We start from the raw sequence: 12,756 nt of genomic DNA on the forward strand, positions 1-12,756 counted from the left end.
GAAAACCAGAAGAGGAGCAAAGAAACATTTCTTCCCAACCCACTGGGTGTCATGACATTTTCCGGGACTTCATAATGATTGAAAGATACTATTTTATTTATTTTTAAAGTATGGTCTAGTTTTTGTTTTTGTTTTTGTTTTTTTTGAGGGAGGATATAGAAGAAAATAATCCATTATTCTTGAGGCTCTATGTTTAACGAGAAAATGGGTCAAACCTCATGTACAACAACCCACAGAGCATTTAACTGTTGTTTAAAAATATTTTGTGAAATGCGAAAAATAAAAGCATTTATTTTTCTAGAATTTAAGACACACTAAACCTTGTTTATTTGCTTCTTTTTTTCTTCTTCAGGATTTGGAGGAACTAGAAAAGGGACTTCAGGTCAAACTGTCAAACACAGAAATGTCGGGGGCTGGTGACTCTGAGTACATCACCCTGGCTGATGTGGAAAAAAAGGAGAGAGAATACTCTGAACAGCTAATCGATAATGTGCGTCCCGGACTTTCTTTCCTGTACACAAATTTTGGTTTCTAAAACAGTTAAATTGGCTAAATTAAAGAGATGATAGTTAGAAGTGGGCCTAATACTTGAATTCCCCTATCGCATTCTGCCCTTGAGGCAGGATCCAGTTTCTGATGCTAAGTGATAGGGAAGAAGTAATTAAGCAGCAAAGATTCACAAAGGGAGGTTTATTTTTTATATCATGAATTATCCTCATTTAAATTTCAGATTGGTCTTTTTATCATTCAAAGCAAAGATTGCTATAACCCTTGATGTCATCACTGCCCTTTGGAATAGAGTAGAAGAAAGCTGCTAGGCATCGCTCGTGAAAGCAAGTTTTAAATTCCAGGCAGAATGGCTTCTCTGAAACATCTTTTTCCTTTATTTTGGGTTCCACCACCCCCTGTTCATATATTATGTATTAAACAAACATGTCCTTGGCACTTGCTCTTCACCAGGGATTGTGCTGGGCACTGGGGACTCAAAAATCATTTAGACATGGCCCTGCCTGAGAGAAGCCAGGAGAGACAAACAGGTGAGCAGATGAGGGCTTCACCGGGTGACACGTCTTGTGATAGAAGGAAGCACAGGAGAAGGCTGCAGGCAGGCACAGTGGAGGGAAGAATTCATTTTACCCCAGGCTTAGGAAAGCCTCCATAGAAGAAGGGACCATGGAGAGGCTGGCTGGGAGAAGTGTGGGTGCTGGCCAGTGGTGGGGCGGAGATGGGAGCTAAAGAGGACTGAGAGCAAGTCGAGGGAAGGTAAAGCCAGAGGGATCTGGCCAGAGGGCTTGTGTCTTATGCCAGTGAGGTGGGAGTCACTGAAGCTTTGAAGCAGGGGGTGGCTGGGTTTAGCTTCTGCTTTAGAAGGGCTGCCCAGGCACTGAGTGGAGGGTGGTGAAGAGCTACTGGGCTAGTCCAGCAGGAACTTTATTAAGGCAACTGCAATAGGACGGAGAGGTGAGGAAACGTGTGAGAGAAGCTATGGTGGTCTACCATGGGGTGGCAGGTGGGGAGGAGCAGGGGGTCCAGGGTCAGTGCTGCTGAAATAAGGGCCTCAGAGCAAGAAGCTCATGGGAGGGAGGTAGCCAATGCTCCTGTCCTCCGAATAGGTCCAATATTGAGAGGAGAGGCTTGGAGATGGAGGGTCTCCATGAGAGCCCAGGTTAGAGGACCTGGAGGGCCAGAATGTTCTTAGAACTGTGGGCCGGGATACTAAGGAAGAGGGCCAGCCTGGATTCCAGTAGTCCACAGAACCCCCAACGCTGTGTGCAGTATCTTATCCATGTCTGCCTTTCTCAGGGACAGGGTTCAGAGTTTTCATGAGATTCTCCAAAGTATTGGTGACCTCCAAAAACGGTGACCTCTGGCCTAGAAGTGGTGTGTAAAATGGGAAGAGAAAAGAGCTTGGTGCCAAATCCTGGATCCTGCCCATATTTAAGGAGGAGGGAATGAAAAGAATCGGGACAAGAAAGCAGAGGAGGAATTGGGTGGGCTTTGCAGAAGCAGGAGAAAATCATGTCATGGACACCAAGAGAATCAGGAGTTTGTAAGCAGAGCGGGGTGTGCAGAGTTGGCGGGGGACAGTCTGCAGTCTCATGGCAGGTGGAAGGCCATCATCTGATGGCTTCAAGGGGAAGAGCAGCGTGAGAGTGTGAGGGTGCCAGGCAGGTTCGAGGTCCCTCCTGGCAGGGATGAGAGGAGGAGCTGACCAGCAGCATGTATGGGGTTTACTGGGAGGCAATGGGGCCCTGAGATGGGAAGCCGCATTGATGGAGGGCATTCATCTGGGTGCAGACTTCCTCCTGGCAGAGCCAGACCGACGCCGCAGTTGAGGCTGACAGAGTTTCATGATCTTGAGTCACAGCAACAAGATCAACATGGGTTTCTGGTGACACTAACCCCTGCCCCCTCCCATGCCTGGTCCAGCCAGAAGTGTCCATTTCAGCCTCTGAGAGGCTGAGCCAAGATGGAGGCAACCTCAGCCATGGAGTTAAATGGACCTGAACCAAATCCTGGCTTTCACTGGCTCCATGACCTCTGACAAGTGACCTAACTCCCCCCAGCCTTTTCCTACACCTCCAGATACATACTTTATTATGATATCAAATGTGCGAAGCACAGAGCCTGGTGAACAGCCTGCGGGCCATGAGGGAAAGTTGTTCCAATTCCTAGTGTCATTGTCCTTAGAGCTCTGACTGGCTGTGATGGTGCAATTAAACCTCCTGCATTCTAAGCCACTTGGGAATTCCCAGCTCTGCTCCTGCTAAAATGAGGGGGAGGGAAGATTTTAAAGCAAAATATTTTCATGGTCAGCATCCTCTCTGCCATTGTAAGCTTTTGTACTTTTAGGACAATAACTAATATTTAAACATCTGTTTATGCTTTTACTTCCAGGAAGTATTTAATCCCTTTTAAAATTCCCAAAGCTTCCGTGAGCACATTTTCACATTTCATCTGCCCCTAAGTAGCTGTAATGACCTGTGTAAGAGTCTGTAGGCTGGACAAGCTACTGCTTTCTTTCCTTAGCAGCAGTGCTTTCGTGTCTGCTGAAACACCGTTGCAAAACTGACTGACACCTGCAATGGAACCAGAAGGAACTTTACTTGTTGCCAAGTATCTTGGTGATTGTTGCCAAGATAAACTCACTGAAATTGTAGAATTGTTTAGAATCTTTGTTTGTGATAAGGAGTGAATTGTAATTCCCAAGCACACACCGTTTGGCTTTCTTAAGTAAGTTTTTCCCCTCACTTCTTGCTGCTTGTGCTCATTTCACAGATGGAAGCTTTCTGGAAACAGATGGCAAACATCCAGCAGTTTCTTGTGGACCAGTTTAAGTGTTCCAGCTCCAAAGCCCGACAGCTCATGATGACTCTGACGGAAAGAATGATTGCAGCCGAAGGGCTATTGTGCGATTCTCAGGAGCTGCAGGCTCTGGTAATGCTGGAGGGGGCGGGAGGGAACATAAAGATATTCAGACTAGAGATTTGGAATCCCGAGGCTTAACATCATTAAATCTAACAGATTCGTGTTGTAGCTGGTTATATAGAGCCTCAGGGAAAAAAAAACCAACAACAACAGTAAATTCATTCATCCATTTATTTACTTATCCATCCATCCACCCATCCACGCTTCTATCCATCCATCCATCCACCCTTCCATCCATCTACCCATCCATCCATCCATCCAGATGCCCTCCCACCCATTTATCCATCCATCCATCCATCCATCCATCCATCCATCCATCCATCCATCCAATGATTGAAGGCTCTGGAACATAGAACACTGGTCCTAAACCTGAAATTACACATTGAAATTATCTGGGAGCTTTAAAAAGTACTGATTCTTGGGCCCCAGATGGGTCTCCATCCCAGAGTTTCTGACTTAATCAGACTGGGGTGCAACCTGGCTGGGCATTGGGGTTTTTAGAGCTCCCCAATGATGATGGTGGGCTCTGGGGTTGACGCCCACTGGTGTAGACAGAGCATTGATTTACTTTCCTGACTGCCCTGTTTTGCCTGCAGAGTTCTTTAACAATGCCTTTTCCTGGCCTTCATTCTGAGGTTCTGATGTGATTGGTCTGGAGTGGAGGCCCTGGCATTGAGGGTTTTAAAACTCCCTGAACTATTCTGATGGGAGGCCAGGGATACAAACCCCTGGTGCATGGGTGTCCAACCTTTTGGCTTCCCTGGGCCACATTGGAAGAAGAAGAATTGTCTTAAGCCACACATAAAATACACTAACACTAACGATAGCTGATGAGCAAAAAAAAAAAAGAAAGAAAAAAGGTCCCTGCTTATTTTTGTGAAGCCTGCCAACCACAGAGAAGCAAAAAAGTTCTCAAATTCAAAGGGTTGGACACCGATGGGAGAGAAATCTGCAAATCCAGCTTTGACTCTGGGCTCTGTTGTTTGGAGCTGTGTGATCTTGAGCATATTACTTAACCTCTCTGAGCGTCTGTTCCTCTATTTATAAAATGATAGTTGCTAAGAGTTGCCACAGACAGGGCCTGGGTAGGTGCTGAGTGACTCCTAAGACCCCAGTCACCATTGGGTTCCTCTTGGTACACATTAGGCTCGTCCCGTGGTGTGCCAGTCAGTGTGTACTAGGCCCAGGGAACGAGCCCTTTGATGCTGCTCTGCACCCATTTCGCTGTCTTATGCACCAGCCCGTGTGGCAGCTCGGCTCAGAACCCTCCATTGGCCGCCCTGCCTTCAGCACAGACTCAGCTCCTCAGACCCGTGGGAAAGCCAAGCCTCGGCAGATCCTTGCCTCCCCTTGCACACCGCAGGTCTCTCCCAATCCGCTCTGCTCCTCCAGGTGTGATCCACAGACCACAGCATCGGCAACACTGGGAGCTGGTTAGAATGCAGAATCCTGCCCTCCACCATTCCCAAGCAGGATCTGCGCTTTCACAAGACCCCCACGTCCACACAGTTGTTTGAGAACTTCATATGCTTTTTCTCAGCATATACACACATGGCCTTCTTTTTCTCTCAACACTACCGAAAGCTAGGCCTGGAAGATATTTTATTCACAGCACACAGATAAGGAGCCAACTCAGTGACCCACCTAAGATCCCCGTCCTGTCTGATGACATCGCTGAGCCTGGGCCTGAAGCTTCCTAGTTTGCTGCCCAAGCCCCTTTGAATTGGATTTCAGTTTGATAAGGCTGCTGACTCATGTTAATGCTCTGCAAAGGTGAAAGACTTTTCTTCCTATATTTTTTTCTTTTGCTATCAGCAGGATATTGATGCAGAAAAAAGAAAATACATCCTTAGCTGACTCTGGCCAGAGTATCGGCCAATAACTTCTAAATAGGAAGAAGGAAAGGGATCATCCAGTTTAACAGCATGACTGTCCTTCAGCCAATGTTTAATGAGCATCTACTGTGTACCACATGCTGTTAATGGAAACCATATTGCAGAGGTTAGGAATGCAGGCTCAGGGAAGAAACTGGAGCTCCCACTGCAGTCTTGCCACTCATTAGCTGTGTGATCTTGGGCAGCTAATTTAACCTCTCTGTGACTTGGTTTCATTGTCTGTGAAATGGGGGCTGTGATAGCACCTGCTGTCTCACAGGATAGTTGAGAGTGTTAAAGACTTGGCAGTATGTAAAGTTTTCACAGCAGAGCCCAGCAAGTAGGAAGCATTCAGTACTTGATAGTCATTAGAGTCCCGCAGGCCATATGTCAGCAGAAGAAATAGACAACAAATTATCGTAATGATGCGTGGACAGGGCTACACAGTCTATGTTTGTGTAGAAGAGGGATGGATTCACTATGCCTGCATACCGGGCACCAAAGGGGAAAAAGATGGCTTCCGTATCTCAGAAAACAGAAGAGTTGGAATTCCCAGAGCGGCATCCCATCTTCCTGGCCTGGGCATTTGGAGCTGGAATGTGCATCTCTAAATATTAAAACTGGAAGAGCCCTTCAAAGGGACCCTGATGGTCATCAGATTCAGTTTCTTGAGACACACAGGAAAAAAACAGCTGCCAAGACAGATGTGGGGACTGGCTGTAGATAATGATGAAAACAGCTGACACTCAGGGAGGCTCACTGTTCCCTGGCCGTTGTTCTCAATGCTTGACGTATTTTGACTTACTTAATCCTCATGTCAAATCTGTGTGGCAGGGGTCAGGTCAGGAGCTTGTGCCCAGGTCCTGGGAGCCAAGTCTGAGCCTGGCACTGTTGAGGACTCAGCCACACGTCAGAGCACGTCAGGGCCCCCTTCCCCCATTCCACGTCCCTCTTCTCACGCAACTCTCTCCACTCCCATCCTTCCTCCAATATAAGCACATCGATTGCACCACCACTGCCGACCCCAGCCAGCCTGTGTTGGGTTCTCAACATCCTCCTATGCTCTTTAGAGGTGGCCGGAGGCCGCCCTTCCTGCGGCCCACCCGGCACTTCTGCTTATCCTCTTGCGCCCTCTAGGGGTCACAGGCTGCTGGAATGAGCCTCACTGTCCTTGTCCATCACTGGGGGATGTTCTTGCCCTAGTCTTGTGTTGTGGGAACAGAGGCCAGTGCAGCTCAGCGCACAGTGTGGCCATGGCTGGTCAAGGGGACACGGGCGACTCAGGCCTGGCCTCTGTCTTCAAGGGCTCTCAGTCCAGGCTAGGACTGCCTCTCACAATCACCTCCTCGAAGACGGGAGCCCTGGGGCAGTGGAGAACAGAGTAGGGGCCGAGTGAGGGTGAGGACAAGCAGGGAAGGGCCACAGAACCCGTGAGGACGAGAAGGACCTGGCCGGGCAGGGGAGTGAGAGGAGGCAGTGAGGGTGTTCCAGGAGGAAGTCCCCGCGTGTGCAGAGGCTGGGCAGCTGGGAGCAGGCCGGTGTGCAGGACAAGGCCCCACAGAGCTGCCTGCACCATGCCCGGGACGCTGGACTTCATCTCAGGGCAGCAACAGGAGGGTTTGGGGCCATGGCTGACAGAACCATCAGCATCTCTGAAAGGTCCCCTGGTCTGTGAGGTGCAGGCAGAGATGGGAGGCTGGGGAGCAGGACTGGCCTGTGGCCTCGGCCCAGCACAGAGGTGCCTAGGCCTGATCCTGGCGTGGCTGGGAGTGGGGGGTGCAGAGTCTGTGCCGAGGGAGATGCCAGGGCCCCCTGCCTGCTCCTCCTTTCCCCCTTACTCTCATTCCACAAGCAGCTGCTTTCAGGCATGCAGGGCCCTTGGCTGCCTCAGGTTGACATTTCCCCCTGTCTTTTCTGAGAGTCTGTGAAATGATGAGGTGGGGCTGGGGAGGGCCTTCTACAGAATCTGACTGCGGGGAGTCATGTTGGAAGCCAATCATTCGAATCTTGGCCGTTCTCAGCAGTCAGGCTCTGGGGCTCTAACGAAAGCCAGGAACTGCTGGCACTTTGCATTTCCTCCGCAGCCCTGTGGGGGCCACAGGGCCAGATTGGCCGGGGGAGATGACTATAAGCCAGGTGGCTTTTCCTCCTTGACCGTTTGCAAATCTGGATTCCCTCCTAGGAGGGTGGCCCTCTGGGGAGCGCTACTGGCGACTAAGTGCCTATATGCTAAGCAGCGTCAGCCTCCCCACATCCTAGGAGAGACACTTAATCCCACCTCGGGGGCAGACCCAGATCTCACTCATGAAGGAGAAGGGGAGTTATTCCTCTGAGCTCCGCTCTCCCAGGCAGTGCCATTAGTTAATGACCCTGGTGGCCTCTTCCCAGCTGTTAATTAACATGCCCTGCTGGTTCCCAGAAAACCCCAGCTATGGTCCTGTGTGTTTCTTTTCGCAGGACGCCCTGGAGAGGACGATGGGGCGGGCACACATGGCAAAAGTGATTGAGTTTCTGAAGCTGCAAGTCCAGGAGGAGACCAGGTGCCGGCTGGCTGCCATCTCCCGCGGCCTGGAGCTGCTGGCTGGTGAGGGGAAGCTGTCCGGGCGGCAGAAGGAGGAGCTGCTCACGCAGCAGCACAAGGCCTTCTGGCAGGAGGCAGAGCACTTCAGCCGGGGTGAGCCGTGGGCATGGGTGCCGCGGTCCATGACACTGGCCTTCTGGGTCCCTGGGGCTGTGCAGTGAGAGGGCTGGCAGCCTGGGGCCGGGTGCCCATGACGCCAGGCACAGGCTGCCTTTCTGCTTCTGCCCTAGGGGCTGGGTCACTGGGCTGCTCTCTGGGGCTCTCTTTCCTTCTGTGTACAGCAGAGTCCATGAGGGCTGCTGCCCAGGGCAGAGGTCACCTGCTGCACTCACCAGGGATTCAGGCTGATTGAGTCCCCATGTCCTGCAGCAAAGCCACCAGGAACTGCAGAGGGACAGAGGGGGGTGAAGGGTCTCACACTAGAAATTTATACAAAGTGGCCCCTGTCGCCCAGTGGCAGCTCATGGTCATGCCGGAGTCATGTGGCCCTGCTCAGCGGCAGGGTGGGTGAGAGTGGGCCATGATCCAGCGTGTGGGGCAGGAAGGGGAGCCGTGCGTGTGTCCCACACATGCTCCTGCCCCAAGGTTGACCCTGGGGTAGGGGGGTGGGCAAGGCTCAAGACGTAGAGGCATCTGGGCTTAGCTGAGGTCACACTACTAGTGGGACCTACAGAAAGAAACCCAGGTCTGTCACCGGCAGGGCGGGCACCATCTCCCCAGCCGACACCAGCCTCCCCAACCTCCGGACAGTAGAAAGCACGAGGGTCCCCACTGAAAGTCTGGCTCACAGAGTCACCTCCTGTGCTGTGGCTTTTTTCAATCCCAGAGTTTGTCCAGCGAGGCAAAGACCTGGTCAAGGCATCTCTGGCTCACCAGGTGGAGGGGACGGCAAAACTCACGCTGGCCCAAGAGGAGGAACGGAGAAGCTTCCTGGCTGAGGCCCAGCCAACTGCTGACCCGGAAAAGTTTCTCAAGGTGACTCACGTCCCCAGCCTCTGCACATGTGGGTGAGCCTGTTGTAGCTCTGTTCCCGTGACTGAGCACAGGAAGCCGGAGGTATTCATCAGGCATGAGGTTGTCTCCCTACTTCCCATGTGTCAGCCGAGTGACTGAATCTCAGTCCCTTAGCCCCTACGTCCCTAGGGTCCTGGTGGACTGTAAGCCGGTGATAAGAGTTGTGCTGCCCTCACTGGGCTGCTGAGAAGAGGAGGGGGTAGAATCTGTAGAGAGCTTGGCAGAGAGCAGACGCATGGCAGGAGCGCACAGATGGTGGCAATGGCGTGAAGGGAGCAATGTGCGGCCCAGAGAGGACAAGCATGTCCCAGAGAGTAAGGCAGGCTCACACACCCAGGGACAGGGCCCTTGTGGGTCAGCTGCAAGTCCAGGAGAAAGAAGGGAGCTCCCAGCCTTGCATGTGGGGTTGAGTGGTCAGGGCCAGGCGGTGGCCAAGGTTGGAGGTACCTTTGGTCTTGCCTAAGAAGGGGACAAGAAGACCTGAAGGAGGACAAAAAGCAAGATGTCACCTTCCAAGGAAAAGGAGTCAGCTGGCCCCAGTGCAGGCTCTAAGGACCTGGGCTCGCCAGTTATCAGATAGACCACCAAGCTCTGGTTTCGCTCTGTTTGCTTTCACTAGTAATGGGCAGTGGGGCTGGGAGAGGACCAGCTTGTCCGTGACCATCTTGCAGGCTGGTTAAGCACTGGGCGCTGAGGCCAGCCACACCTGGGTTTGGGTTCTGACTCTGCCACTGAATAGCTGGGTGACCTTGGGCATGTTGCTTACCCTCTGGCCCCTCAGCTTCCACATCTGTGAAATGGGCATAATGGCACCTATATCACAGCGTTGTTAGGATTTAGTGAGACTAAGGAAGGGGCAGCCGGAGCCTCACTGTTTGCCTGGGTCCGCCTGCCCTCCATCAACCCTTGGTACAGCACATCTCAGTTCTGCCAAGGGGTAGGCGACACCATGTCTGAGTCCAGGCTCAGCCCAGAATAGAGGCCCAGGGGCCCTCCCTGGGGGCCAACCTGGTGGTGGTGGCACCACTGCAGTGAGAAGCCAATGGAGGGGTCCCCTGAGAACAGAGGACAGGCCTCTAGGACCCTGGTCCAGCTGCCTCCCTCACCCAGGGAGCCTTTTCCAGGCCCACACTTGGATCTTCTGCATTTGCCACAAAGGGATAGGGTAGATTTTCCGTCTTTGAGACCCATTTGAAATAAGAGGAAGATAAGGCTATTCAGCTCCTCATTACTTGGATATTTCTGGGCCCCTGTCCTTGACGTCACAAAGCCCAGTGTGAGTCCAGAGTGTGGAGACAGTGCCTGGGTGACCTCGGTGTCCCAGGGCCTCGGTACAGTCCTCGGAACGCCTCGGCGCTGGCGTTCAGGACACGTGGGACGCAGGCAGGGAAGGGTGAATGAGCGCATGTGTGCATGAATGAACCAGGACATGGACAAATGGGCAAACAAGCGAATGAAGGAAGGAGGATGGAATGGGTGAGAGAATGAACGAACGACACCAGGCTCCCAGCACACACTCAGCACCCACCTTTTTCCAGTCCTGCCCTTCTCTCTCATCTCATCTCCTGCCCGTAGCATCATCCAAGATCCTCGGGGGTTTACCTCCTAGTCTCTGCTGCTGCCCGCTGAGCCTGGCTCCCCATCTTCCCTCCAAGGAGTCCTTCCTTGTCCTTAGAGACTCCATTGAAACATCTCCCCCACAGGGAACTTTCTCCTGGAGCCCTTCCCTGAGAAGGGTCTGTTCCTCTGTCCTTCTGCCCTGCCTCGCCCCTCTGCTGGTGCCGGGGCCTCTGCTGCTCTGCCTAGGGCTAGCCCAGTCTCCCTCTGCTGGTGCTGGGGCCTCTGCTGCTCTGTTTAGGGCTGGCTGGGTCTCCCTCTGCTGATGCCCAGGGTAGCCCAGTCTCCTGCTGCTCTGCTGGGGTCCTCAGGGAAGGGCCTCCACCACGTGGTCAGAGTGGGGCCTGGCTGGTTGCTGACTGCACTGACCTCCAATCGCCAGTCTGTGTCACCCCTGCTGGGTTCCCATCAGTGGGTCTCCCATGGCATGGGTGGTCAGAAAGTGATGTCTGGGTGGCTGCAGCCAGGACAGAGGGGTGACAGAAGTGGCCCAGTGGCCCCTCCTCATCCTGGGTTTAACAAAAGCATGGTGGTTTGTGGTGTTTCCTGGAAACTGGATTTGCTGGCCCTGGCATCAGTTGTGAAAGCCATGTGACAGCCCCATGCCTCAGTTTCCTTGTGTGTAATACAGGCACCAACATCCTTCTTTCTAACCTGAGACACGGGATGGTTGGAGAACCTTCTGGAAAAAAAAACCGTGCATGTTTCTACCAGACTCAGCTCTTGTTTTCCTCACAGGCTTTTCACGAGGTCCTGGAGAGGCAGAGGCTGATGCGGTGTGACCTGGAGGAAGAGGAGCACGTCAGAGCCACCGTGGCTGTGGTTGCGCTCTGCCAGGTACATGGCCTCCATCGGGACCGGCAGAGAAGCCCCAGGGTCTGTGTGTGTGTGTGAGAACCTCACATCCTTCTGGCCGGGGACTCCAGAGGTGGTTCAGGTCCAACCCCAGCACTCGTTGGCTGGTGATCCGGGCAGGCCACGTCCCCTCCATGTGATCCTCCTTGTCCACGTCGGAAACCGAGGCGGTCGGCCTTGGTCCTCTCTGAGGCACCGTCCATTTCTGGGGTGCTGAGGATTCTTATCTCCAAACATCCCTGTCAGCAAAGCTCTTTGGAAATCAGTTCTCCCCAGGTGAGAAATAGGCCCAGGATTTCTGGGTGTCATCAGTGTAAAGTGGTGATGAAGAAGGGGTTCTGGGCTGAAATGGGGGTGTTGGAGATCACATGCCACACCACCTCTTTCCCCTGTGCAACCATGTGCAGGTCTGGGGTGGGGAGGTGAAGCCGGCCATGCTTGCCCTGCAGGGTGGCTTTGAGAGAGCAGGAGAAGGCACCCGAGCCCTCCTTAGGGGCAGGAGTCACAGGATGCTATGCTGAGCCAGACAGAGCCCCCAGTTCAGGCAGCACCCTCAGCTGTCGGAAAGGCAGGAGTGTGGACACTGGGCTGTGAAAGAATCAACAAGTGGGTGTTGGGCAGCACTGGGAGGAGGAGACGGCCTGGGTCTGTGTCCTGGCACCCTGCTTCCTCACTGCGTGACCACAGGAGCACCACCTTGTCTCTAGCTCTCAGTTTCCCTATCTGTGAAATGGGGACAGTCATAGTTCTTCTTCATGGTGTGCCAGGAGGACTGTGTGTGGGGCCCCGAGACAGCAGCTGGCACTCGGGACACCCCAGGGCACGTCATCTCCGGTGACAGCTTCCCTGCTTCTGAGTGCAGAGGAGAGGCAAGGGGCTCCTGGGTGAACGTGACGTCAAGGACAGCAGCCTGCAGGAGGCAATGCTGAGCCAAGCATTGGATGAGACCAGGCCCAAGTGGACAAGAAGTCAGTGGGCATCCCCAGCAGGGAGAAGCTCATGCAGTGGTGGGAAGTGCAACTCCTCACCCGGATGGGAGCTGCCCTGGGTTCAGTCGTGTCTCTGTTAACCTGCTAGGGCTGCCGTGGTGAATACCACTGACTGGTGGATTAAACAAAAGAAATGTGTTCTCTCAGGGTTCTGGAGGCTGAAGCCCGAGATCACGGTGCCAACAGGGTTGACTTCTGGTGAGGCCTCTCTTCCGGGCTTGCAGACAGCTGCCTTCCCGCTACCTCCTCACACAGTCATTTCTCTGTGCTTGGAAGAGTGGAGGGCAGGGGAGAGAATGAAAGAGAGGGCTCTGGTCTCTCCCTTTTCTTATAAGGACACCAGTTCTATGGGATTAGGGCCCCACCCTGATGACCTCATCTAACCTTAATTACCTCC

General features: G+C 53.0%; 1 protein-coding gene across 1 annotated transcript in view; it reads left to right on the forward strand.

The window, feature by feature from the left end:
* Positions 1-12,756, forward strand: part of EVC (EvC ciliary complex subunit 1) — an 89,743-nt gene that overhangs the window by 25,593 nt on the left and 51,394 nt on the right. Inside the window, exons 6-10 of the mRNA XM_032135564.2 lie at positions 353-490; positions 3,280-3,438; positions 7,761-7,977; positions 8,711-8,859; positions 11,254-11,352. Coding sequence (XP_031991455.2) covers positions 353-490; positions 3,280-3,438; positions 7,761-7,977; positions 8,711-8,859; positions 11,254-11,352 — 762 coding nt within the window. The remainder of the gene's footprint in view (positions 1-352; positions 491-3,279; positions 3,439-7,760; positions 7,978-8,710; positions 8,860-11,253; positions 11,353-12,756) is intronic.

The sequence above is a fragment of the Hylobates moloch genome, unplaced genomic scaffold (assembly GCF_009828535.3).
Source record: "Hylobates moloch isolate HMO894 unplaced genomic scaffold, HMol_V3 SCAFFOLD_17, whole genome shotgun sequence".
Classification (NCBI taxonomy): Eukaryota; Metazoa; Chordata; class Mammalia; order Primates; family Hylobatidae; genus Hylobates; species Hylobates moloch.